Source organism: Sinocyclocheilus anshuiensis, unplaced genomic scaffold, assembly GCF_001515605.1.
Source record: "Sinocyclocheilus anshuiensis isolate Anshui unplaced genomic scaffold, SAMN03320099.WGS_v1.1 scaffold976, whole genome shotgun sequence".
Classification (NCBI taxonomy): Eukaryota; Metazoa; Chordata; class Actinopteri; order Cypriniformes; family Cyprinidae; genus Sinocyclocheilus; species Sinocyclocheilus anshuiensis.
In genome coordinates this window covers 1,804,399-1,831,527 of record NW_015552538.1, presented here as the reverse complement: position 1 = coordinate 1,831,527, position 27,129 = coordinate 1,804,399, and the positions used below count along the sequence as shown (strand labels likewise).

The window sequence follows — 27,129 nt, the reverse complement described above, 5'->3', positions numbered from 1 at the left end:
TAATTGATCATACATACATATATATATATATATATTACATTTTTTTAAACTCTTGTAAAAACTGTAGATTATTTGTGGTTAATATGATGATCCCTCTAGTGGGCTAGATCAAGAAAAAATGCTTCTTACCCAAACACAATTTGTAAAACAAACACAACAGACTACAGAGAAAAAAAAATGTGAATTAAAAAAACTGATTAGACCCCATTATATCTTTGGCAAACAGTATGGTTAAATTCATATTAAACACATTGTCACATAGTCATAGGCCTATCACTTTGCAAGAATCAGGCTCATAGCCTACTAGATAAATTAATTGAAACTTCAATCAGTTTTATGTTTAAATGAACAGATTAATTTAATATTAAATACATTTATATTATTTTGGTTAACAAAATGCAGCCAGACGCCATATAGGCCATCTCATGATGAGTAGTAATTAAATTTACAAGACAGTGTAAGCAGTGTCCGGATAGCGCGCATGCGCGGTTGTGGTTTTGCCACGTACAGGTCGCTGTGAAGCGTTTCCGATCATCAGTCAGTCAGGCGTCGTTCAGCTAAAGTCCAGGACACACAAGGCTGCTGCTGGGATTGACACGTCCAAACCACCAGGTAGAGACGCGGGGCTTCTCCTACAAACATTTACATACTTTTATATAGTCACTTTAGAGTTTTTTAAGGCACCTCTGAAAATGAACCATTAGTGGTAAGCCGGTTGTCAAGCAAACTAGCATTAGCTTAGCTTAGCTTGTGAGAAACTAGGGCAAGCTAAATAGAAAAAAACAAACAAACAAGAGAGACGTTTTGTACAAAAGTCAGTGTTTTTAAGCCACTATATGGCGTAATTAAATAATCGTATTTAAAACACAGGAATAATTGTTGCTGTAATTCAATTGAGATTTGATTACAGTATTTCATAATTTTACGCCATTCAGAGCTTTATTTGGCAGGAAGTTGCTGCATCATCAGGTGAACGAGGCCTGATGAGATGATTTAAATGGATCATTATTTGGCAAGGCATTTAAACGTCATGCGGGTGCGATGATGGGAAATGGCCTGATGTGTGTTGTGATCCAGAAACCACATCTTTTGCACTTATAATAAGAATTTCTGAGTAAGCTGATGACTCTTCATATTTACATTACATTTACATTTAGTCATTTAGCAGACGCTTGACAAATAAGACACGAGTAAATGCAAATGCATTTGCTATGCATTGACAGTTTTCCAAGCAGCCAGTTCCTTTATAGTTTTGTCATTTTCTTAATCCAGCGGGCAACAAGTCAAGAGTTTCAGTCATGATGGCTGTCATTAAGTTCCATATGAGATAAATACAGGTCTGTCTACATGCTGCAGAGTACCAGGATGAATGATGGGTAAACTAATCAGAGTAGGAGATAAAATTGTCCCGGATTGATCACACACACTCAAACTGTTTGTATTGTGATCTAAATCCCAAAATGTTTCTCCCAATAATCATGCTTGAGGCCAAAGTCTGAGTTAAGAATGATTGTAGGCCATCTGCATGTGCCAAATCATCTTATATCTCATGACCCTTAGACTTTTATAGTATGTCCCAATAATGTACAGTAGCACTTGTTCAGATATAACCGCATAGATGAGACATTAGACTATGGGTTTCCAAGTAAGACATAAGTCATTCACTGACATTTTTATATTCATAACAAAAGCAGGGGAGTTAGCGGTGAGTGAAGAAGACACTCATTGAGATACAAATATCAGATTTCATGGTTAACTTGTGTTGCGAGTGGAATTCTGTGCTTCTGATAGAAAAGCTTAATAACTGTGCCTTCACAGATCATGTCATTGGTTTTACGCTGGTCTGTTAGCTCTGCATATGCCTACATTTAATGTAGGCCTATTTATCACTGCTGCAGCTCTGATAGTGTGTTTGGTTTCAGTTTGTTCCTGTACTATCAAATGATGTCTGATGGGCATGTGATGTATTAAATAGTGATAAATATTTTGCTTCTTTAATAAACTTCCTAATAGTAAAAGTGTAGTTTTGGCTGTAGAAACTGGACAATTTTTTCTTCAATGGATTTTGAGTATTGTTAATTTAATTTCAATTTTAATCTCAATTTTGTGTTTCATTTGCCATTGTACTAAATTGGATAATAATGGCAGAATAATGGCATTGGTCTTGGCTGATGAAAAGCATATTTTTAGTTTATCTATAAATATATTAGACAATATTTTAAATAAAATTGTACTTTTTCCAGCAGTATGAATGGCCAGCTGGACTTGAGTGGGAAGCTGATCATTAAAGCTCAGCTGGGCGATGATATCCGCCGTATCCCAATCCACAATGAAGACATCACCTATGACGAGCTCCTGCTGATGATGCAGCGAGTCTTCCGTGGGCAGCTACAGAGCAGCGATGAAGTTACCATCAAATATAAGGATGAAGGTCAGTTTTGGACTTCAAAACGTGCATGTATCATAAATTGACCAACTTATAAGGTTATAGTAACTGGACACCATGCATATGTATATTTAACCGTTTTTTATCAGTCATGTAGAATAAAACTAGTAAGATCTGTACACCTATAGATGTTCTTAATAAACCTTCTTAGGGGGTTTTGGTATAGATCTCATACTCTCTGCTGATTTTACATGTGGTACAGTTTTATTTTAGGTTCAACTGCAGCTCTGCAAGTACTGCATTCATTCTCTCTTTTTTTGCTCTCTTCCAGATGATGACCATATCACCATCTTTGACAGTTCTGATTTGTCCTTTGCAATCCAGTGCAGTAGAATATTGAAGCTCACTCTTTTTGGTAAGAAATCAGCACTGCTTAAGGGTTTTTGCTCATCCTGATGTTAAGGAATATTTCTGCACAAAGATACCAGGAAGGAGCATGAAATGAATATGTTGTATCTCTTTGAAAAGCACAGTTTACGTGTAGCAGTATTCAAATACTAAATTATGTAATGCATAACCAGAAGTTAATCAGTGTAAAAAGTAGTCTCAGCTTAAAAGTGCAATGTAGAACAACGTAGTTTAAGTGATGTGCTTTAAAAGCTGAAATGTGAAGCACAGCCCACTTGCCTATTAGGTTTCAGTTGTAAATTTATTTCTGTTGTTTGTCCCTCAGTTTGTAAAATACACAAGTTATTTTCTGTTATAAATGACAACGGGCCACAGATACAGGCACAACAACAGTTCTCGTCAGTGCTAATCATGCCTAGAGTTAATGTCAGTGAGCATGTGTAGGTTTATCTTACCTGCAGGGAGATCATATTCCAAAAACACTTCAGTGCTCATAGTGTCCCTTTACAGAATAACAGAAAGGTTCACAGGACTATAAGAACCAAGCAGCTCATTTGAGCTACATACCTTTTTATAGTTGCAGCTCTAAAATATTTTATCGGGCAGAATGTAGTCAAAGCCTATAGTTGTTTTATGCTCTTTAAATGGTGTTTTACATACTAAAATAAAAGAGGCATATCAAGTTAAAGCTTCTTGATTTCTCAATGTGTCTTTGTGACCCAGAAAACTGTGTTGTTCTGTAATCTTTGGGTTAAATGGACTCTCTGTTAAGAACATAATCCCACATTGCATGGGTGGTGTAATATTGCGGAGTTAATCTCTTTTAATCTTAAAAATGCTGAATTTGGTAATATTTCATCCAACCAGGAGATGTCGTTTTTCTCTTGTGGGATAAACACAGCTGCAGCTTTTAATGTCCAGCAGAGGGCACAATAGAACAAGATTTGAACTGATAATGAGTCCATTTGTTTGTCTTTGTAAGGTTATCAGCAGGGGTTTGAATTTGGATTTTGGAGCCAATGGAACATTAAAATCTGATGGTGACCCCTTTAAGTGTGACTTGGGTGTCCAAATATTTGTTGGGCCACTAATATGGTTTAACAGAACATGGATTTTAAACATATCTCAGATGTTAACAGATATAATGCATTACTCCAAACAGAAAGGATATTTGTTCTCTAAGAACATTAATTGTGACCAGTGGCCTTGGATATTTGAACAAGGAAGGTTTACATAAAGCAGTGGTTCTCAACCAGGAGGCAAGAAGCATCATGATGATTTAAAATAATTTAAATTAAGATAAAACAAGCATTAAAATAAAACAACTACAAATATAGATATTTTGTATGTTATTTTTATCTTTTGTATTTTAATTCATCCCCTGTTTGTTTTATTCAAAGAAAACCTGTATAAATGAGGAAGTGTTGTTTTCAGACCTGAAAAGTCATGTAAATATATTACTAAATTCTTTAAATTTTTTTATATAAAAAAAAAACAAAACATTTAACTATTCATACCAAGCTCTAAAATATTTTATTGGGTAGAAATTGCAAAAATTAAATAATTAAAAATCATTATCAAATAAATCACAAATGACTGTATGTTCGGAGAATGACTGTAAATTAATTGGTTAAATTGAGTGGGAACACTGAAGAACATTCAGCTCCTGAAACATTTTTTAATTTACAGAAACTGAATGCCCATAGATTAAAAATAAGTTTTGAAAGCAAAACTAGGGCTTTTGAATAAATATTGTTGTGGACAAGTGAGGGGACTTGGAGTCAAAAAGTTTGAGAACCACTGACTGAAGAGAAAGTTCACCCAAAACTTTACAGTTAAGGTCAGTGGGATCCAGTGTTTCCAATTTGTCAAAATATCGTCTTTTGTGTTCTGCACGAAATAAAGTCATACAGGTTTGGAACAACCTGGTGGTGAGTAAATATTAGTGATAGCAATTTTCATTTTTGGGTGAACTATTCCTTTAAGATAGATTAGGTCATTTTACAGACTTACAGACAGTCTGCTCTCAATCACGTGAGCTGTGCTGAAAAGCCACTCTCTTTAACTGGTACATGGCACAAACAAATATTCTCAAGAGAGGAAAATCGGACCTGGTTACTTGCCAGTAACGCCATGCTCTGTTCTAGTGAAGTTTGGCACACGCCGGTACATCTGCACTGCAGTGTCAGTGCCAGTTCTCAGCATATGCCGACTACTCTTCAAATGTGTCATCATAAATGCTGCAGAGCCTGTAGATTTGGGCTGCTTGATTCATACACTCTTTTACACCGTGATTTATTTATCAAGCCTAGCCAAAATCAAAGGAGTCTGTGTGGGTTTAACTAAATCCACTATTTATACTCCTATTCAATACAATGAATGAGCTGATTTAAGTACCAACTCAAAATACATGTTTGTTTTCCTAATAAAAATTAATTAATAACTTTTGGTGAAGTCTGCACTCTGCACTGTCCAATGCCTCCATGCTCCAGCCAGATGATGTCATGTCTTATGTCAGCAAATGTAGCCCTGCCCTTTGTTGGATGCTTTAACTAGTTAAAGAGAATTTTGGGAAGAAGATTTTATGAGTTCAAATGTGCTGGTTCATGGTTGTATAATATCACGTGCATGTATACATCCCAAACGTGTGACTGGCGCCCAGAGACTGGGTTGGACGCCTGCTAGAGCTCCTGTGATCTCTGAAGAGTCTTGAACTGTTCAAGTGGCTGCCGCTCTCACACATATGGACTCAGGAAAGAACATTCCAGACTCACACACAGTGCCAAACCTCTGGATTACCTCATCATATAGACATAGTCTGGCTATCTAAATTATCTAATTTTGTTGTTCACTTGTTGACATCCTGAACAGGCGAATTGGGACAAGCTTCCAGCATTGAGCTTTTATTTATTTTTTGTCCTCCTTGTAAGCGAAAAGCTGCATGAAATGACAAAATCACAGCAAATTAGAACATGTTTGATGTTTAAAATGTTATGGTGGGGTTTTGGATAAAAGAAAACATGACAAAAATAGAAAAAAAGCAGTCAATGAAATGTCTGGCAGCTGGTTAGGATAAAAACTAACATGGACCCATACATTTTGACTAGTTTGAACAAAGTGTTCAAAAACAATGTTTGTGTTTTCGCAGTGAATGGGCAGCCTCGGCCACTGGAGTCGTCTCAGGTGAAGCACCTGCGTAGAGAACTGATCCATTTCTGAACAGGCGAATTGGGACAAGCTTCCAGCATTGAGCTTTTATTTATTTTTTGTCCTCCTTGTAAGCGAAAAGCTGCATGAAATGACAAAATCACAGCAAATTAGAACATGTTTGATGTTTAAAATGTTATGGTGGGGTTTTGGATAAAAGAAAACATGACAAAAATAGAAAAAAAGCAGTCAATGAAATGTCTGGCAGCTGGTTAGGATAAAAACTAACATGGACCCATACATTTTGACTAGTTTGAACAAAGTGTTCAAAAACAATGTTTGTGTTTTCGCAGTGAATGGGCAGCCTCGGCCACTGGAGTCGTCTCAGGTGAAGCACCTGCGTAGAGAACTGATCCATTTGAGGAATAAAGTCAACAGCCTGCTGGACAGCCTGGAGCCCCCCTCAGAGTCTGTCCCAGAGAGCACCAACCCAGAAACCGGTACATGAACTCTCCCAGAGTGATTCTCATGTTCATCATATCCAGTACTGTAGCCAAAGCATTTGAAGCACATAAAGCCTCTCTTAAAAGCTTATTTAGATATAAAAAGGTGGACAACATAAAGGGTTAGTTCAGTAAAAATGTAGTCATTTACACATCCTTGTATTATTGCAAACCCACAAGACTTTATTCCTACTGTGGAACACCAAAGGAGATTTTTGGTAAATGTTCATGCTCTTCTTTACCATACAATCAAAAGCATACCGTGACCAGGGGCTGGCAAATTTCAAAAAGCAACTCAAAAATAGTCAATGTGTCAATAAGACATTTTTATTTATTGAAAAGGCTGATATTTAAGCTGTAAAGTGATAATCTGGCATCAAAATTGACACATTTTAATGAATGCATCCACATTTAGTGCATGGGTTTGGAACAGAATGAGGATGATGACGACAGAGTTTTCATTCTTTTTATCTCTTTACCTCGTAAATGTTCCTTGAGAGGGGAAGACAGGCGATACTAAAGCTGTCTTGTTCTGATGTCTCTGGGTGACAGAATGTGTGAATGAGGCAGTAGATTCAACAGTGAAGCAGGCCCCTCCAGTCAGTGCTGCTAGCATGTCTGCATTTGACCCCCTGAAGAACCAGGAAGTGGTCAACAAGAATGTAATTTCTGCATTTGGCCTGTCTGAGGAACCTGCCCAAGGTACCGTATACATGTACAGCCTTCATAGTGCTTAGTTGATCTTTTTAATCTTTTTTTTGTTTTTTTTCAGCCATAGCATTGATCATTGTGATAAATTACTTGATTAAAGACATAGATCATGCTATTTAATGGTTTATAGCCTCGTGCTGCATTAATACAGATTTCATTTGATGTGCTGTCACAGGTGTGCTTACCTGCTATTTTATGGCTTCTAGTGTAACTCATCCATTCATATTTAAGATCTTGAACCACCTATACGCTTCCCTGTGTTCCAATTCCAGCTGTAGCCGCCACCGCCGCTGCAGAGGAGCGCTCTGCAACTCCAGACAGTATTGCCTCTTCATCCTCTGCAGCGCCCCCTTCTGCTGTGGCTCCCCAGGCTCCTCCAGCTTACTCAGGGGTCCAACAACCTCCCTCTGCTACTATGGATGGTAAATCTACCACTTTTAAAACTTGTACCAAAAGTCTGAAATGGGACTTGATGTAGAGTGTGATCTAGAATGACGTCGCTTATAAGCAGTGTGTCTTACGTAAAGCCCACTAACAAACACACCTGATCAGGGTCGAGTGACCCGGTCTAATCATACAATTTGAAAACAGTCTATAGAGACTGGCCAGTCGATTTAGAGAATAGCAGTTTTGCACATCCATATTGCAGATGTTTCCTTCTGATGTTTACGGGAAAGAGTCCAGCGAAAGAAAGATGAACAAGGAATCATGTGGCTCAGAAGTCTTTGTAGTGAAATCAGAGCATGATGTTATTCTCCACTTGGCCATTGAAATATCTCCCCTCGTTTTCTTTCCAAAAAACGCCCACATCAGTCCAGTATACTTGAGAAATGCAGGACGGGTCTTGATTTGGCAGGTCATGCTGCTTTGGAAGGAAGGAAGGTTACCCACCTGTACTCACACATGTTCTCTCACACTTGTACACAAACACAAACCCACACAAAACGTATTTGTTTGCAGCAAAAAAAAAATCACCTTGCAGATGTTGTCTTCTAACTGAGGCTCTTGGGAAGGTGTACAGCGGAAGAAAAATGAACCAGAATGGCCTTCAAGCCAAGAGCGTAATGTTATTCTCCGCCCGTCTGTTGGATTTATTTTCCCCCTCACTCATTCCAAAGAAGTTCTCCCACATAGACATGGCGCACATGAGAAATTGTGCAGAGCTATTCTAGATTTGGCAGATTGTGTGGATGGTCTCCATGGTTGCATAGAGTTAAGGAGCTGTGATGCTTTTCTCTGCTTTATTGTTCCCATCATCCGCTGCACAGGGACGGACACACACGCGCAGCCTTTTCTCATTAGTTTCTTGGTGCGATACACACAAGCATTTATGAACTTTGGATAATCTGTTTGTGTGCTTTGTCACTGTTATCTTTACCCATTGTGATTTTGCACAAAGTGGGCTTTGTGGTCTAAAACGATTTTAAGTCTACTTTATTTGGATTCCAAATAAAGCATTTAAAATGTTGGTCAGACGTCTCTCCTCATCTTTAATCAGGAGCTGTGCTCTACGCAGATGGTCAGGCTGACACTGACTGCCAGCGTTTGGACGATCTATCATCTGCTCAATTTTATGTGGCTATTTGTATGTTTTCAATCAGACTTTCTGTATTGGCTCTTTATTTGTTGATATTCCAGAGTAACATGCCAGATATCCCACATTAAAATATATTCCGACACAGAGTGAGAGAGAGATCAGTTCTTAATATTTATGGCCCTCTGGTGTCCCAGATATTTCTCAAACGTTTGATGATGAAACCGAGTAACAGTGGGATATCCTCGCTAGGATCCACAAGCTGCTTGTTGATGTCCTGGATTTTTATAGGAATTCCCTCCCTTAACAGTGTGAATTTTAATCCTGGACAAAAACATGAATTTATGTTGTCTTAATCACAGAATCATGTTTATTGTTTTAAACAGGTCAGATGTATCAGCAGTATCAGGCTCCAGGTGGATACCCTCCAACAGCTGGTCCCCAGCAGCAGTACGGGATGCAGTACCCTGGTAATACTTCAAAACACCTGCTAATGATGCCTTCATGATTTAGAGCTCAGCTTTAAGCTCTGTTCCTAACAAATGTGATGCAGGCGTTTGCAAACAACTATTCAAATGAGTGTGATGCTGGATTTTCTCTGAAAAGTGTCATCAAAATTAGTTAATAATATATGCATTCGTTATTAATACATAACTATTAATAACATGTAAATAATGTAAAATGTGAAATATATACTAATTATATACTGCCGTTCAAAAGTTTGGGAATACTTGTATTGTTTTAAAATTGTTTTTGCCATGAAAATAGCCTAAGATGCTGACAAGGCATTAAATAAAAATATACTACTAGTACTCAAAAGTTTGGGATCAGTAAGATTTTTAATGTTTTTTTTTAAGACGTTTCTTCTGCTCATCAAGGATGCATTTATTTGATCAAAAATACAGAAGCATCAAAACCTTTCCTTGCCCAAAGGCATGTATATTAGCAAGCTTTAACATTGTTTATTTTTAAATTAATTATTTTTTAACCCTCTTTTTCAGCTGGTTATACTCAGGCTGGTGTTCCTCAGGCTCCGCCTCCTCAGCAGCAGTTCCAGAATTACCCCGCCCCTACTTCTCAGGCTGCTGGTGCTCCTGGCTCCGCCCCAGGGTTTTCCGGCCAATCACAGCCTCCTGCTCCCCAAGGACCCACCCAGTACCCGCCTGGAGCATTTCCGCCTCAAAACTACACATCGTGATGCAGGCGTTTGCAAACAACTATTCAAATGAGTGTGATGCTGGATTTTCTCTGAAAAGTGTCATCAAAATTAGTTAATAATATATGCATTCGTTATTAATACATAACTATTAATAACATGTAAATAATGTAAAATGTGAAATATATACTAATTATATACTGCCGTTCAAAAGTTTGGGAATACTTGTATTGTTTTAAAATTGTTTTTGCCATGAAAATAGCCTAAGATGCTGACAAGGCATTAAATAAAAATATACTACTAGTACTCAAAAGTTTGGGATCAGTAAGATTTTTAATGTTTTTTTTTAAGACGTTTCTTCTGCTCATCAAGGATGCATTTATTTGATCAAAAATACAGAAAAAAAACAGTAATATTATGAAATATTTTTACAATTTAAAATAACGGTTTTCTATTTTAATATACTGTAAAATATAACTTAATTATGTGATGCAAAGGTGAATTTTCATCATCCATTACTCCAGGCTTCAGTGTCACATGATCCTTAAGAAATCATTCTGATTTTTTTAACAGTATGCTGATTTATCAATGTTGGAAACAGATATGCTGCTTAATATTTTTTGGAACCTGTGATACTTTTTTCTGGATTCTTTCATGAATAAAAAGTTAAAAAGAACTGCATTTATTCAAATTATAAGTCTTTACCATCACTTTTTTTTTTTTAATTTAACAACGCATTTTTGCACATTAATTTCTTTCAGAAAAAAAATGACCAAACATTTGAACGGTAGTGTATATTATTACAAAATATTTATTTTTTAAATAAATGCTGTTCTTTTTTTACTTTTTATTGATTAAAAAAATCCTGAAAAAAAAGTATGTTTCCAAAAGAAAATTAAACCGCAAAAACACACAAATGCGCACACACACATGCATATATATATATATATACCACCCCTCCCCCTGGGGGTGCCAACCCCTATGCCCGAAACCGCCCCCCTTTTGGCCAGGGCTACACCCAGCCGGGCCCTGGCTATCGGTAAAAGGCCTTTAGTGTCCCCACAGCACCTCGCTACAAGTTTTCTCGGTCTCCAACACATCAGCCCCCAAAATCTGTGTTTGACATTCTAATATTGTGTTTGTTTGTGCTTTGCGTGATTGAATGAATGCGTGTGAGAATGAGACTGTGAGGTTGTATGTGTGTGTTTGCACACATGGGAAACCAAATGGTGTGGGAGTGGACAGCTGTGTGTGCATTTTATTTTATCACGGTCTCCTCATTGGTGTTATTTTGTCATAAACCATGAGTCTGTTTAAACACTAGAAAATTATCATAATCAAAGTAAGTGATATTTGTTTAGTTTTCTTTACTTTTTCCCAATGGCCTGGTTTTTACTAACCCCTGACTGGCCCTCTGCAGTGAAGCCTGTCATTTCTGTATAAACTGTAACATTGTTTTCAGGAGGTGAATAAAGACTTTGAGACTGAATGATGGGATCGTTGTTCATTTGTTCATGGAATTAACAACTTTCTTTAACTGATCAGGATTGCATAAAAAAAACAACACGAAAACTTGTATCTTTTCATGTCAGATTCAGAAACAATTTTAAACTAGCCACCAAAAAAAAGAGATCATAAAATAAACTTGCTTGTGCTTTTATTGGTAAAGCAGATTCATTTTAAACCTTATAAAATATATCAATGTTTCAATGTAAAAACAAGTTACATAAAATCTGGCATTTAAAAGCTTTCTCTGGAAATCATGAGTCACTGAACTTCTGTACAAAACAATAGACTTCCTTGTTAAAGAGATGTTGCATTTCTGACATTCATACATAGTATAATTACAACAATTACTTGAAAAGCTGCATGTCTTGAACAATAGTTTATATGACCTAGTCTTTAAATTCCTTGTTTAGCATTGCGCTTAAGCTGTTAAAGGAATGTTTCCGGCTTAGTACACTCAGCATGTTGTTAACAGCATCTGTGACATATTGACGATAACAGAAAAATCATTCAACTCTATTTGGGAAAAAAATAAAAATAAAGCACCTCCAATGAAAGTCTATGGGGCAAAGCATTGCACCCGGATAAACGTTAAAATGCACAGTATTTCATAAAGCCAAAAGATTTAATTAGGATATTCACATGAGACTAGTGTACTAGCTGTACAGATGTAGACTTTCCAATTTTTCAACTACAATGACCATATAAAGCCAGTAAACCTGGTAACTTTTGCACAATACTTGCAAGGTCCAAAAAAGGACTGCTGACAGAAAAATCCACCTTTAGGAATTACACTGGTAGTGCATGATCAAAAGTTCATCATAAAAACGTTTTTTATAAAAACTAAAAACGTTTTTCTTTTTAGTAAAAAGTATAGAATAAAAATTTTTATTATATTTTTATAATTATACACATTTATATTACATAAATTATATTTATATAATACAAATATAATTTGTGTTAGCAAAAATTATTTTCTGTGATGACAATGTTATAGATGCTGTCTACAAAACCTGTTTTGAACCTGGAACATTCCTTTAAGTTGGCCGTGGTCATTTTAGTTTCAGTGGCATATTTAACATTTTGATAAATAATATACACATTCATTTTGTCTTTAAGGGAGCCTGCTTCCCTATATTCTCTAAAGTTAAACTTCTTAATCTCAACAAGAACATTCATTCAGCTCTCTGTATGTTTGCTGCACTACTTCAGTATATAAATAATTCTATATGTGCCCGATACCCGAAAATACAGATACGTGCTTTCAAGAAATCATTCTCTCTACACAAACATCCCATAAAAAGGCAGCGGATGTTTCTTATCCGTCACGTCTTCCATCTGCTCCTCGGGGTCCTACCACTTCCCAGGAATGGGTATCCCACACTCATACCAGGCCACGTAGTTGATCATGGAATTTCCTCCGATGTCCCCAAACTTGACAGGCTCTTGACGCATGGCCCGGTAAAAGCCTTGATAAGACAGGAGAAATAGTCATATCTCGCATACTAGTGTTAGATTACTGTGCTCTTGTTAAATAAAACTTGTTTTTATTAGAAACCTTTTCTGGGTGGTAACTGATCTGGTGGAAGAAGATCACCGGTTCGTCCGTCCAGGAACGAGTCAACAAATTGGCAGTGATCCTCTCCATACCCAGTCTGATCTCCTATGCTGTAGAACTTCCCTGGAGAAAGAAAGAACTAAAAAGTAACTAAATGGCAGAAATATCTGTCGAGTTGGTAAATGGTTAATACTGTACGGACCTTTGAGAGAGTCGCTCAGATAGATCTTGTATCTAAGAGAGTTGCACAACTGGATACCCACAAACTTGCGGTACCAGGTCCGCTTTATGAACTGCTGCCCATTGCACTCGGAGTACGAGTCAGACTTGAATGGAAACGATGACCAGATGGCATTTTTACCTATGAGAGCCAATATAAATGATTAGACACACATGTACAGTTGGTATAGGCATATTGCGTCTTTCTATTTTTAATATTGTATGCTTGAGGTGACTGGCGCTCTTACCGGTTTGGATCTCACTCACACGAGGATCAGCTGCAATGCAGAAGAACATGATGTCACTGCAACTTAATGCATTGTTGATGTGACATTTTGGGGTCAGTAAGATTTAGTTTCTGTTTTTGAAACAAGTCTCTTACGCTCACCAAGGCTGCATTTTGTTTCTTTCATCAAAAACAGTAAAAACAACAGTAAAATAACTATTTGGATATACTGTAAAATGTCATTTATTCCATTTTGAATTTTCAGCAGCCATTAATCCAGTCAGTTCAGTGTCACATGATCCTTCAGAAATCATTCTGACGTGCTCAAGAAACATTTTGTATTATTATAAAAGTTGAAAATAGTTTGCTCCTTAATATTTTTGTGGAAACGGTGATGCATTTGTTTTTAGGATTCCTTGATAAATAGAAAACATAAAAACCTTTAATGCATCATCTCTTTCAAAAACAAAAATCTCACTCACCCCGAACTTTTGAACAGTGTATATGCAAATGTATGTCTAAAAGTTAATGAAATAAACCATTTTATCATACCTACTGTGAAACTATACATACATAAATTAGGCCGATCCAAACATATAAACATATGCCATTCAGGTAATTATTATTACACTCAACGCCTGAATATAACGAAACAGCATGGTTTTCAACTCAAGTTATTAAAAATCCAAAGCCCCAAGAAATTCCCCTGACATGTCCTCACTATCATGATGTACAATTTTCCAGAGCTTGTGTCAGATATCCTCATGGTTATTATTATTTTCTGGCAGTCTATCAGGGCCCCTTTACCTACAGTAAATAAGTGCAAAGGAGCCAGAAGAGAGAACACATTGGAACTATTAGTTGAACATTAGGCACATTACTCTCACTGCTGACAGTAATGTTTATATGCTAATTATACATATACATTACAGCATTGCCAATTACACACACCTGTGAGCTTGATGTCTCATTATTACGTTACCTTGGCCTGAATGACTCTTCTATCATATGAGTGCCAGTTTCTTTAAATTGTTCAGTGATGTCAAACATAATCGGTTTTCACGCAACTTGTGACTAATCACAATGATTTCGAATGTTTTGAAGCATGAATGAGATTTAAGTGAATAATGATTTATGTTTAGGTCTGTTTTTCACACATGGCTCTAGGCTACGGCGTATGGGTGTGCGTCTATGCGTAAACTACGGCGTAGGTCCGACGCAGAAGTATAAATCAGCCTTTAAGATGAGCTTAAATATAGTGCAAAAACTCTAAAAGTAAAAACCATTAAAGCTTCTCTTGTTGATACAACGGGCCCAGTGACACTTCTAGAACAAACAGAGCTCAGATTCACTGGATGAGCCAAATGATTTCACAATGAGCTCAGACCAGATTGTGGTTTCAGATCTGGGACTTTTAGCTGAGACTCTTACACATATTCTGAACACACAATGTATTCACAATGAATTAATTTAACATTTCTTCTCCGCTTACCTGACTCAGTACTGAAGGTGACCGGTTCACTGGCTGGGCCAGAACCCAGCTCATTCTTGGGTGTAACTTTGAACTCATAACTACAAGACAAAATAGAGTTGATAATTCTGAAACAATGTTATGTTGATCAGACAACCAAACATTACTAATCAGGTGTATTTTCTTGTAACAAACATTAAGTGGACCTTTACGGCCCCACAGCGAAAACAGCTTCATAACAGCACTAAACGATACGCTGTTTAATAAGTTGTCTGTAAGGGCAGGACTATGAGTTAGTGTGTAGCTATTAGCTTAATTTAATAACTATTGAAGTCCATGACATGGTGTGTGTCTTCATACCTGCTCTCTGGTTTCAGGTTCTCCACAGCTGTATGTGTTTGATTTGTTGTCTGGACAGACACCTCCTCTCCATGCAGACCCTTGGTGGAGGAAACTACCTCATATTCTATTGATACAACCGAAACATCATTTGTTGTTTCAAATTTTTAATGGAACATCAAAGGAGATTCCCAGAATGTCTGAGCAGCTTTATTCTATTCAATGGACTACATTAATGGTGTTTTTAAATTCTATTTGGATTTTGGGGATAAATAAGTAAGTACTGTAAGCAAGCAATTAAGTAAATAAATAAATAAAAACACTACTGTTCAAAAGTTTTTGGTACTTTTTTTTTTTACTTTTCTAATTATCAAAGAATCAAAGTATGATAATAATAATAATAATGTTTCTTGAGCACCAAATAAGCACATTAGAATGATTTCTGAAGGACCATGTGACACTAAAGACTGGAGTAATGATGCTGAAAATTCAGCTTTGCATCACAGGAAAACATTACATAAAATATATTCAAAGAGAAAAAGAGTTACTTCACAATATTACTGTTTCTACTTTATGTAGCCTTAGTGAGAATAAGAGGCTTCTTTCAAAAACATTAAAATATCAAACTTTTGTACAGTAGTCTATCTCCTTTATTCCATGGAAGAAAGTAATACAGGTTTGGAATGACCTAATTTTGGAATGAGCAAATAATGACAATTTTCATTTTTGTATCTCATATATATTGTTAAATCCAACTAAAGTAAGTTTAACCAAAGTCCACTCAAGGCAAGCCAGTTCACTTGGCGGCCATCTTGGCAGCTATTTTCTATGCAGGTAATGGACATAAAGTATAACTTCTATCTGCTGGAATGGAGAAAGACTAAAAATCTGTTAAGATTTGTCAAAAGAACTTTTCAAAGCCATATTTCAAATTAGCAATAAAGTCTGACAACAATGGAATCATAAATTTAGCTTCTTAAGCTCAAACCAATGCTAAAAAACAATATTTTTCAGGCTTGCCCAGCTAATGCACATTCCAGAGGTAAAAAAAACAGACTTCACATCCATAAAAAAGGCAGTTGGCTCTTTTAACTTTCTTTCCAACAGCTGCCATATTGGGCATTGCAACTTTTCCCATTCATTTCTCAAGTTGTCCATCACCTCCTTCAATACTGTGTCTAGTTTAAGCCAGCAAAGACAGTAAACAAATGCTCTGTCTACCTGTGGTCTCATTGTCTGTTTTGTCCCAGTCAAGGATGATGAAGGAGGGGCATCCTTCCACTGTGACCACAGTAAGGTTGGATGGAGGGGTCTTGGGTGGGCCAGTGACATTCAAGTATCCGATCTCCTCATCAGGAAAGAAGTTGAGAGAGTGAGTGACAGAGCATGGCTCCTCCGGACGTTTGTCAGTTCTATAGATCACGTGAGGCGCTGCAAATAGAGGACAGCCAATCAGAGGTCCAACACTTGTCAAAAGACTGCGAATCAGAAATCAGACATAGTTCTTTCTGTCTGACCGTGCTGTAGGTCCAAAATATTAATGCTTTTAGCCCATATTCTTACCTATGAAACGTTTCTTCCCCGTGGCATCCACCTCAGAGAGGGGATGAGAACTGAATACAGAGGAGTTGTCACTGGTGTCAAAACGACTCCCTAAGATTCAAAGGCAAACATGAAATGCCACAAGATCAGAAATTCAAGACTACAACTACTCCAATTGTTAGATACACTAATTCTCTATTAGAAACACTCTAATTTCAGCATTTTAGTGTGTTGTATTCATCATAGTTCTTGTACAAATGACATAACTCGCATTAGAGCATACCCTCAAAAACAGAATGTGGTGTTGTTGTCGATGATGGCCGTTGTTTGGCTGGTCTTTCAGTAGTGGGTGGAGCTAGAGGTTTTAAATCTGGTACTGGGTCCATCTGCTTCAGATCAATAATGTTTTCTAAAAGTTAACATGGAAAATGTTTCATTAACCGGCAAGAAACACAAGCATGTCCAACAAGACTGTCACCATATGGACTTTGATATCTTTGTCTGTTAGTGTCCTCACCCTTTTCTTTAGTCTCCGAGACCTGGTTCAGCTTTGTTGCTGTAAAAGAAGGCGCCAGATTAGTAGGAGATAACAGGGTAATTGCTTGTGGTTACTGAAACTTTTCAAACTGAAAAGTTTGACCATAATAATAAACAAAAAACATTAAAACACAAATTAAATTATGCTGTAGCTGTGATTAATCTGAATAAAAAAGACAGCTGGAGCTGCTATGGCTTGCTAAAAAAAGTTCAAAGTAAGACTTTTTTCTTTGTGTTAGTCCTTTTAATTTTGTTTTCACTTTCAAAATCAGATCAGCATAAAGAAACAGCTATTTCACATTATTATAAATCTCCAAGGCCAAAATAAAAAACACTGCACACTGACTATCATTTAGAAGTGAAGGTAAAGTATGTTCTGCATAACATTCACATGGTTGGAATTAAAAAAATAATGCATGACATCAGGTTAATGTCCGCACAGTCAGAGTATTGTGGGAGCCAAATGGGATCTTTTAATGCCGTCCAGACTCTTAGGACTGCGGCTTCTCCTATAATAGCTCTGAGGGACCAATGCTATGATGGAGTGCAGAACTACACAGCTATAATGCTGCATATTCACTCAAAATAGAAGTGCGGGATAATATTGACCAAAGCCTGTCAATGAATCAATTTCCAAACGTAATTATTTCCAACAGCCATCTCTCTAATGGTCTATTATTCCAATATGCGATTCGCAAAACATTCCAGATCATTTTCAGGAACCTAATTTAGTATGAATAGAAGGGTTTTAAGAAAAGTTGGATGAAGAGCAGTTTCACATTTTCCTCAAGTAATCATATGTCTGCCAAATGTGTTCAAGCAGACTGTCTAATATGAGTCGGACTGGATGGATGGGATGAGCAATTGGGTAAGGACAGAGTGGCTTGATTCTCTATTATTCAGTTTCAATGTTGTCTTTGGTTGGGAGAGGCTGATGGAGAAAGTAAAAGAGGGTCCTGGGTTCTCATCATTGGCTGGCTAAGTTTATCAATGGCTGATCTGTAATGCTTTTCCACAGAATCATAAGCTCTGAAAATCCATCATGACATGAACAGCACATAAATATTCTCTTTGGCCCAGAATGGTCATGAAATCCAGCTGCAAGGGAATCGTTCTTTAGACAGGAGATGTTTTCTACCAAACAGGGACATCTATCTCAGACATCATGTTAAAACTGTATCCAAACTAAAACTATGCACAATTGGATTCACAGTTTTCTGGGACAGGAACCACAAAATCACTCAATAAACTAAAGAGCACAACACCAGGCTTTACAACTACAGTAACATCACATGGATTGTAATGGAAATATGATATTGCAACCCCCTTATGAGATAAAACTAAGATAACTTATAATATATGCATTTAAAATCCATGAAGGAGTTTACCAAGTTGCACTCTGGTTCCCTTTGGAAATTTGGACCCCAAACGTCCTTGATGTTTATCACCATGGGGCACTGTCATGATAGAAGAAATCATGTCATTAAATGTGAACATTAAAGGGACATGACAAAAAAAAGCACATCAGAAATAACAATATAAACACAAGAATGTTTATATATGACCATATTTGACAGATATTAGAGTAAGAGACCAGACGTGAAAAAGAGGACTTATATGACAAAAACAGTTTAACTGTACAGTTTGAGCTGTAATATCAGGTGTCACAGGAGTCATCAGCTGTTGTGCAGAATTAAATGACAGCGTGAAGAGGATAAGATGGGAAACAGACTTTTGGCAGAAAGAGGTAGACTGTATGTGTTTGTCTTTTCCCTGCAGATAACACATGAATCTTGTCAACAGGTCCGAAGAGTCCCTTAAATAAATGAATTTAAAACCCACCCGGGAAAGCATGTGCAAAGAAGAATGCCCATATACAGTATATACTGTACATAAGCCTATGCACTCAACCAAACATGCTCATAAAAGTTTATACACAGGGAGCATAATTAAGTTTTTGCCATGTCTATCAATGCCAGGTGAACTGAGAATGTTAAAAAAAAACATAATAACGAAAGAAGGGACTGTATAGAATCTATAAAAAACAGATTTTTTTTTTGATTCACTCTGATTATTTCAAATGCATAAAAACATACTGTTTGTTCTTACATTGCAACTAAAAAAGGTAATGTCCGACCATTTTATTTACTTCTTCTTGTCAAAAGTTTATTTTGGACCCTGATTAATATAAGCATTTGTGCATATAAGCATTTGTTTTGCAATATACTGATTTATGAAGCAAAAATAAATCGAATAAAAATAATATATAAACAAATGAATGGATATAAAATAAATATGGCTTAATTACTTAAATGCCCATAATTAAAATATATACACAGTGCAGTAACCTAAAATTTAAAAAAAAAAAAGTTCCATTACTGGAAGCATGAAAGGAAAAGCTGAACGGCCAAAAGCCCCTCTTAAAAGAAAAATTATGTCTGTGTCAGTGTGAAAACCTCAAATACCTTTTATACCCGTCTTCTTGTTGCCAGTTGAGTTATGATACCCAGAGGGTGGCCTGAAAAACCTTGTGTGGTGAACTCGATCAGGGACACGACCGTGAGGCCTCAATCTCTGTGTAGCATTTCGTGCCAAGAGGTGGGACACAGAAGAAGAGTTGCGGAAGATACCTCTGCCTAGATAAACACAAACACAGTCAGCAATGGGAAGGAGACAATGATTAAAGATTATGGCAACAGATCTGTTGACTGACTGGATGGGGATGAGTCTGGGAAGCTCTCAAAAGAGCACCAGCTATCCAGAAACAGAAGCCAACAGATCTAGAATAGAAGATGGTGGAAATGGTGTGCGTAGCATTATGACAGTGCAAGTGTTGAACATTAAGAGTGGAGGAAGTAGTCAGACACTTGAGGTGAATGAATGGCATAGTAATGTGAGAGCTGGTGCTGTTGGTGATGGTTTAAAGACAATTGAGGGCTGTTTCAGCGCTAGTCAGGTGGTAATGGCATTGCCCAGCAGTATGACGTTTGGAAGTGGTGGTGATGTTTGGTGGTGACAATCACGACGCTACTGTGTACAATGAAGATTTATGTGGTTAATACACGGACAGGCGACAAACAGCACATTTAGGAAAAAAAAACTGGAGCTGATATCATTACCCTCATTCCTATTGGCCACCTCGTTTGTAAGTGTTGGCTGTGACAGTAGCTGTTCGTCCTTTGGCTGGGAAATAGCTGACATACAGAGGCAGAACATATTGTAATGATAATGTTCTCAGAAGATCCCTGCCCAATACCTTTTAGTCTGTTTAGATTATCCATGACTGTTAAAGGAATATCTGGCACCAGTTATTTAAAAAATAGCATAACAATGAATGAAAAACATTAAAGAACTTCTTAAACAGGGGTTGTCCAATCCTGCTTCTAGAAAGATGTCCTGCAAAATTTGGCTCCAACCTGCCCCAACACACTTGACTGGAAATTTCTAGCAATCCAGATTAGTTGATTCAGGTGTTTAATTTGGATTGGAGACAAACTCTGCAGGATAGCAGCACTCCAGGAATAGGACTTGACACTTCTGTCTTAAAGGGATAGATCACGGAAAAATTAAAATTACCTCATGATTTACTCACCCTCAAGCCATCCTAGGTGTATATGACTTTATTCTTTCAGACGAATACAACCGGAGTCATTTGCTGGAACGCTACTCTCTCGTGAATGTGCGTATGACAGTTAGCGGATGCTATAGATTACGGTTTATAAAGTTTTAAATATGGATATTTTTCTCACACAAATGCATCGATTTGCTTTAGAAGGCCTTTATTAATCCCCCAGAGCCTTGTGGAGTACTTTTTATGATGGATGGATGGATGCACTTTATTGGACTTCAAAATCTCTGCCATTATAAAGTTTGGAAGTTCAAGATCAGGAAAGTTTTTAATATAACTCCGATTGTATTCGTCTGAAAGAATGAAGTCATATACACCTAGGATGATTTCTGGGTGAACTATCCTTTTAAGGGCTACATTTTAAGTTGTTGGATTGCTTCAAATTACTGAAACTAGCCTATTTCTAAATCATACTGTATGTCTAGGGGAGAAGTTACCCGCTGGTCGACTCGGATGACTCGTCCCCACTGTTACCCTCTCCGCCACAGGTGAGTTTTGAATGGCATCGGATTTGGTGAAAGCGGTTTCAGGTGTGAGGTTTAGTAGGGTTTTTGGGGTACCTGGTAACCATTCTTCAGGGGTAGGTTGTCGATTTTCAACTTGGGAGTCTGTTTTTGGATTGTATTTAGCAGTGCTAGCTTGCCGTTTAGTGCTGCTGGAATGCTTTGTTGTGGTGCTGGGTCTGGGCTGGTACCAAAAGGTTATGGGTAGATATATAGGATGTGGTGTCAGTTCCTGTATGTTCTCAGTAAGAAGTGGATTTTTAGTTGTGGGAATATGGGATGTAGAATATTCTTCAAGGATGGATGGATTAGTGCTAAATACTGGATGTTTGCTAACATCGGTTTTCAGCTGTGATACTAAGACATCTGTTTGTTGTTCTGTTACTAAGACAATATTTGCTAAAGTAGTGGGTGAAGTCAAAGCTGTGTTTGTCGGTGAATGGCTATTTGTGGACCAATCCTGTGTTGTTGGTGGTGGTTTGGTGTTTGGCTGTTCAGAATGTGCGATTGTGCTGGACTGGTAGTGAGAAGTGGTTTCTGGAAAATAAGTGTGAGTGGTTGGGTGTTTGGACGTGCCTCGTGAATGCTGGGTTGTGCTCAGTCGATGCAGCCTGGTGCTGGGTTGAATTTTTCTTGTATGGAGACTGTCTTGTTTCTTAGATGGGTGAGGATGTTCCTGGACAGTGCTTGTGGTGCGTTGTTGGGTTTGTTGGATTGGTGGTTTGGTTGTAGGTGGATTAGGGGAAGATGTTTCACTAAACTGTTGTGGGGCCTTATTCAGCAGCTGTTTGGCTGTATTTGGTTGATCTTTGACTGAGATTTGCATTTTACTGGTATATTGTTGGATTGTAGTGGATGGTTGTTGGGTTGTGCTGGTTTGTTGTTGGGTTCTGGAAGGTTGTGGCTGAGATTTTGTAGGTTGTTGTGGGGTTATGCTAGTATGTTGCTCTGTGAGAAGATCTGCTTGGGTTGTACTGGGATGACTGGTGGGGTTTCGAGGTCGAACTGTGCTTGTGGTCGTTAATGTGGGCAGAATGATAGATGTGTGAGAGGAAGGAAGGGCCTCGGTTGAGGTAGGTGGATTGTCAGGAACTGTTGTGGGATTTTCTCCCCCTGTTGATGAAACTGTAGAAAAAGAAATGTTCTATCACAGACATTCAATGTAAAATGGCACACACTGGAAAAGAACAGAAATAAAAAGGCATTGATTTCAATTGGTTGATAATGAGACATGTAGCTCTCCTGTCACGGAAGTTAATGGGACAGTTTTAGGTTTTAATAAAATCCTTTAGCAGGAATTAATTTGTATTGAAGAAAAGTGATTATAATCATTAGATGATGTTTTTTCCTCCAACAGTTCCTCCAGCTTGTGCGTCTTTCAGAAAATTCACATCTGGCATATGGAATTATGATACACATGAAGGACATTAATTTGGAATGTATCTTGAAAATTACTGTGACAGGGGACCTACTACATGTGCAGTATGAGCGGTTCAATTTAAAACACAGTTTAGGTCACAGACATAAAACAGAAGAATCGTTTAGTCTGTTTTACATAGATGGACAATTAATTTGAGTAAAAGCAGGTTTACTTGGTTTGTTTAGTGTTTAAAGATGTCTAAATATTTAAAGCTGGAAACTTAGCAAACAAAGTGTCATTTTAGTTATAATGTCGATTCAGGCTCTCTATTTTATGAAGAAAACCAGGTGTGTGGGGTCGTAAAATAACAATTAATTGTTTTCTATCTAGAGAGAGGTAGAAATGTGGCTTTTCACATGCAAGAAGTGTTCTGAAAATACATGGGGAAAAAATAGTTCAAAGTTTACAGAGTAAGAGACAATGGGTATGTTCAGAATGGCAAACTACTGTTGCATACTTATACTATTTTTGTAGATTGCATATGTATACGGTATATATCTCAATTTAAAAAATTGTATTTATTTTTTTTTTTTTTTGCAAATTTAAGACATTTTTACAGCAAATCAATAAGAATGCAAAATAACCACATTTCTTTTCGAGATGACTGGAGGTCAATATACTAAAGTATGTATGTTGCTAATGGGGCAATAAAAGCAGAATACAAGTTTTTCTAATGTTGCATACTGTTTTACATACAACATAAAAAATAGTAAGCAGTATGCAGTGAATACTGTTCAGTATGCGGTGTGCATTATGCTTGTATTCCATTCTGCTAATGTAATATTTTGCTTGGCTTCAAAGGTGAGAGAATGTCATTTACCTGATGTTTTGCTTGGCTTTGGAAGGCTAGGGTATTTTAATAGAGGGGCTGCTCTGGTCTGGTTAATGTTGTTTAAAACTAGAAAGTGGCAGGAAAATCATTAAATATTTTATATTCATTACTACTATCAGTGACTGTGTTTAGGAAGGAAAAAGATGTATTTTACCTGGCACTGGTGGCAAGAATGATTGCTGGCTTGCTAAGACTGGCTTCTGTTTAGAAAGCAATATCCAAATTAAACAAAAGATAAAGCAAGAGAACAAAAGTGTTGTCCTTAAACTCAGTTATTTACTTACCTTAGGCTTCGCCTGGTTCAGTTCCTTAAATGGCTCTATTATTTGATCTGAGGGAAAAATCAATAAACGTCTTAGTTACAGTATGTTTCATTTAAATATCAGTTTTGTGTCAGATATTCATTCTAAACATCCATAGGAGAAATCAAAAACAAACAAGACAATTGTTAACTATGACTCGCTGCAAAATGCATGATTTGTAGTGGGCCACACCAGCTGTGTTATGGATGACCGGTGCACTCCAGACTCCACTGTTTGTGTTGGTGTCTGCTCGGACCACAAACTCATACAGAGCATCTGGTTTGAGGTTGTCGATGACTGTGCTGGTGGATGGACAGGTCTGGTAGTTCCAGGTATTGCTGGGTTCCTTCTCTCTGTAGCGCACTGTGAACTGTCTGAGAGGAGACAAAATGGCAAATCAGAATCTATAAACTAGATTTAAAATGGCAGTCAAATCACGAAAAATCGATCTCCGGTTTGAATAACTCACACTTGTAGGTATTATATCAGCATGATATGGCACTAATGGGCTAAACTCAGATATTATTTATGTATACAGATGCCCCTGCTTACCCTTTTTTTTTTTCATTTTTCCAGCATCTCTCTCTCCTCTGGCATTTATAAGGTTTTTATGGTTCAGAGGGATCAAATTAGTTGTTTTGTAGAGAGCTGAGGTCAAGCTTTCCACTAACGTGTCCAAGGACAGTGTGTGTGGGTCACATTGTGCCTACACTGTGGGGACCACATGTCCCCACAAGGACAGTAAAAACTGAAATTAGCTGCATTGCAGCGAGCATCCAACAGTCTCTATGAGCAAAATGACTTCATAAGGATGTCTTAACAAAAATATAAACATGCAAGAGATAGAAAACATCATTAGTTCAGAAAAAAGAAACAATATATGGAAAATCCCAACAACGATATAAAAAAATAAATATGTGTATTCGTCTGTGCATACATACACACCCAAATTCTTTTTTCCACCCAAACAGCTGTTAATTTTATTACTGTGTTTTACGGTGTCCTTTTTCTTTTCTTTTTTACTTTTTCTAATACTGTTTAGTTTATTAAAGTCTGTTTTTTTGCCCATAAATGTGTGTGATCAGAGTGTCTGGCTGTTTCTGGAACACATGGGCATCTGCACACATGATCCTGTACCTGCTTTGTGTCTTCTGTCAGAGTGATAATTGCACATCTTGAGAGAAGGTCAACAACAAACTGATTCAATCCAGATTAACAGCCACACGGTACATGGATTTGCACACATAGACGCTCGAGGACACATACCCTTCATCAAAACAGTCTTCCAGAACGGTATCCATGAAGGGGCTGGTCAGTAGTGTCCCCCAGGACAGCAGCACTGAGGACTCTGTTACCGAGCCAATCACAACGTTCAATGGTTTGTCTAGATCCACTTTTCCTGGAGGTCACAAGTCAGTAATCAGCTAAAATTCATTACACAGTTTTCACTCAGAAACTGCTAGTAAATTTCACAATTAATTACAAAGAAATGGCAAGTAACACACTGAATTAAACGTGAAATTTTCAAGTAGAAAGACTATAATAGTATTTTCTAGTAAAACAATGTTCAAAATAGATTCCCATCAATAATCTTTATTTACAACTTTTTTGCAGTGTACTGAAGGCCAACAACTTTCTGAACTGTTGTATAGAAGCAATAATGCAACGGCATTCTTTTTAAGTGTGGTTCAAGTGTCCAAATACTTTTTGGGATCAGTGTACACACAGATCTAATTTCATTTGTGGCACCGTGTTGCTTACCTGCACACTTTTTCTTAGGTTCCTCAGGAATCTTCGACTGTACCGCAATCAGATATTTGGGCTCAGCATCTAGAAAATAGAGAAGAAACTGTTAAATAAACAACAACTCTATGAAAGAAGGCTAGAAATAAAGACAGTACCTATCTCAGTCTCATAGGGTTGCCCATCCTCGGGTAGCTGGATAAATTGTTTGGAGAACATGCTGCTGCCGTAGCCCAGGATATATCCCTCCAGTCTGGTGTCCACATGGGGCCGGATGAACTTCAATACAATGGTGTCTCCAACAGCGCTGACACGCACCCTCATGTTTTGTCTTTGCACTGGAATTCAAATACACAGGAAAAGTGATCTCAGATTCACTTCATTCCCTTACATTTACATCATGACTGCAGCTAGGGATATTAGAAGTCATGTGACTGTATCTACAAAGTTTTTGCCAAGAGGTTTGGAATAACAATCAGTCCAGTGTCATATTTTCCTTTCTGAAAGCTACACTTCAACAGTCTAAACGAAAGTGGTTTGGTCATGCACCCATGCACTTGCCAGCAGCGACAGCGGTAAAGTTAGTTTGACGTTTGACATTCATTAGACATTCGGGTTTTTTGCCAATTAAACTCTTTGCAGCTTTTATGTTTTGAGCCCAAACTAACTCAGATAGACATAAATATATGCCCTTTATGTTGCACAAGGCTTAATTTCTAGGAATTAAAAAAAAACAAAAATTAACCATTTAAATTAATTAAACAATTTAACTACGTGTCATTATAATATAAAACCAATACCCCACAGGAGCACTGCACGGACCCTCTGCACTGGGAAGACGGAAGAGAGCACTCACGGCACCGGGGTATTGATTGAGATTTCTTGTCGTGTAATTTTTCACCCCGTTACACTGGTGGAGAATGCGGGCGAATCAGTGAAGAATCACCGACAAGCGATCTTCTTCACCTCACCTTTTTTCCTTGTTTTTGTCTCCGGGTTCTGTCACAGGCGAGCGCTACTCCCCCACCATGGACGAAATCCTCCAGCGGCTCACCGAGGTTAGCATCCGCCAGCAACAAATAGTTGAGCACCTAGCCACCCGTCAAGGAGAGACGGAGCAGGAACTCGCAGCACTGCGTGCCGCCGCCGCTCAACGCGTTCCGCTGCCGGACCCCTGAGTACAAGCCGCGAAGCTGCTACCCAAGCTGACCCCTCATGATGACGTAGAAGCCTTCTTACAAATGTTCGAAGCGACGGCCACCATGGAAGGATGGCATATGGATGACTGGGCACGGGTGCTGGCTCCCCTGCTGACGGGTGAAGTGCAGCGTGCATACTTCGCGCTTCCCGCCGCCTCCGCCGATCAATATAAGGAGGTCAAGAAGGAAATCCTAGCCCGCCTGGGGTTATCCCCAATCTGTGCCGCCCAGCACTTCCACGAGTGGGAGTATAAGCCCC

At 37.8% G+C, this 27,129-nt stretch overlaps 2 protein-coding genes across 4 annotated transcripts in view; one reads left to right on the top strand and one right to left on the bottom strand.

Annotated features, from left to right (window-relative positions):
• Window positions 1–472: 472 nt before the first annotated feature.
• On the top strand, window positions 473–9,887 carry tfg (trafficking from ER to golgi regulator). Its single transcript, XM_016454157.1, has 9 exons — window positions 473–612; window positions 2,244–2,431; window positions 2,718–2,801; window positions 5,943–5,977; window positions 6,330–6,441; window positions 6,997–7,146; window positions 7,428–7,577; window positions 9,076–9,159; window positions 9,691–9,887. The coding sequence occupies exons 2-9, from the start codon at window positions 2,248–2,250 to the stop codon at window positions 9,885–9,887; spliced, it is 996 nt and encodes a 331-aa protein (XP_016309643.1). The 5' UTR covers window positions 473–612; window positions 2,244–2,247.
• Window positions 9,888–12,326: 2,439 nt separating this feature from the next.
• The window catches only part of abi3bpa (ABI family, member 3 (NESH) binding protein a), a 19,246-nt gene continuing 4,443 nt past the window's right edge, over window positions 12,327–27,129 (bottom strand). The window contains exons 2-22 of one of the 3 annotated variants that reach the window (XM_016454222.1): window positions 25,830–26,009; window positions 25,690–25,758; window positions 25,195–25,327; window positions 24,121–24,302; window positions 23,911–23,957; window positions 23,781–23,826; window positions 23,615–23,692; window positions 21,309–22,499; window positions 20,363–20,437; window positions 19,709–19,879; window positions 18,632–18,700; window positions 17,224–17,262; window positions 16,990–17,115; window positions 16,728–16,817; window positions 16,386–16,595; window positions 15,186–15,291; window positions 14,847–14,926; window positions 13,377–13,406; window positions 13,112–13,270; window positions 12,910–13,032; window positions 12,327–12,820 (exon numbers count right to left, since the gene is read on the bottom strand). In XM_016454222.1, the coding sequence (XP_016309708.1) occupies window positions 12,705–12,820; window positions 12,910–13,032; window positions 13,112–13,270; window positions 13,377–13,406; window positions 14,847–14,926; window positions 15,186–15,291; window positions 16,386–16,595; window positions 16,728–16,817; window positions 16,990–17,115; window positions 17,224–17,262; window positions 18,632–18,700; window positions 19,709–19,879; window positions 20,363–20,437; window positions 21,309–22,499; window positions 23,615–23,692; window positions 23,781–23,826; window positions 23,911–23,957; window positions 24,121–24,302; window positions 25,195–25,327; window positions 25,690–25,758; window positions 25,830–26,009 (3,320 nt within the window). In that variant the 3' untranslated portion in view covers window positions 12,327–12,704. The remainder of the gene's footprint in view (window positions 12,821–12,909; window positions 13,033–13,111; window positions 13,271–13,376; window positions 13,407–14,846; window positions 14,927–15,185; window positions 15,292–16,385; window positions 16,596–16,727; window positions 16,818–16,989; window positions 17,116–17,223; window positions 17,263–18,631; window positions 18,701–19,708; window positions 19,880–20,362; window positions 20,438–21,308; window positions 22,500–23,614; window positions 23,693–23,780; window positions 23,827–23,910; window positions 23,958–24,120; window positions 24,303–25,194; window positions 25,328–25,689; window positions 25,759–25,829; window positions 26,010–27,129) is intronic. The other 2 variants (XM_016454223.1, XM_016454224.1) reach the window with 2 other exon arrangements.

Coding starts and splice junctions, on each gene's coding strand:
- tfg (XM_016454157.1), top strand. CDS start 2,248: ATGAATGGCCAGCTGGACTTGAGTGGGAAGCTGATCATTAAAGCTCAG. Junction 5,978..6,329: donor GGCCACTGGAGTCGTCTCAG/GTGAAGCACCTG, acceptor GAGTCGTCTCAG/GTGAAGCACCTGCGTAGAGA. Junction 9,160..9,690: donor GTACGGGATGCAGTACCCTG/GTAATACTTCAA, acceptor CCTCTTTTTCAG/CTGGTTATACTCAGGCTGGT.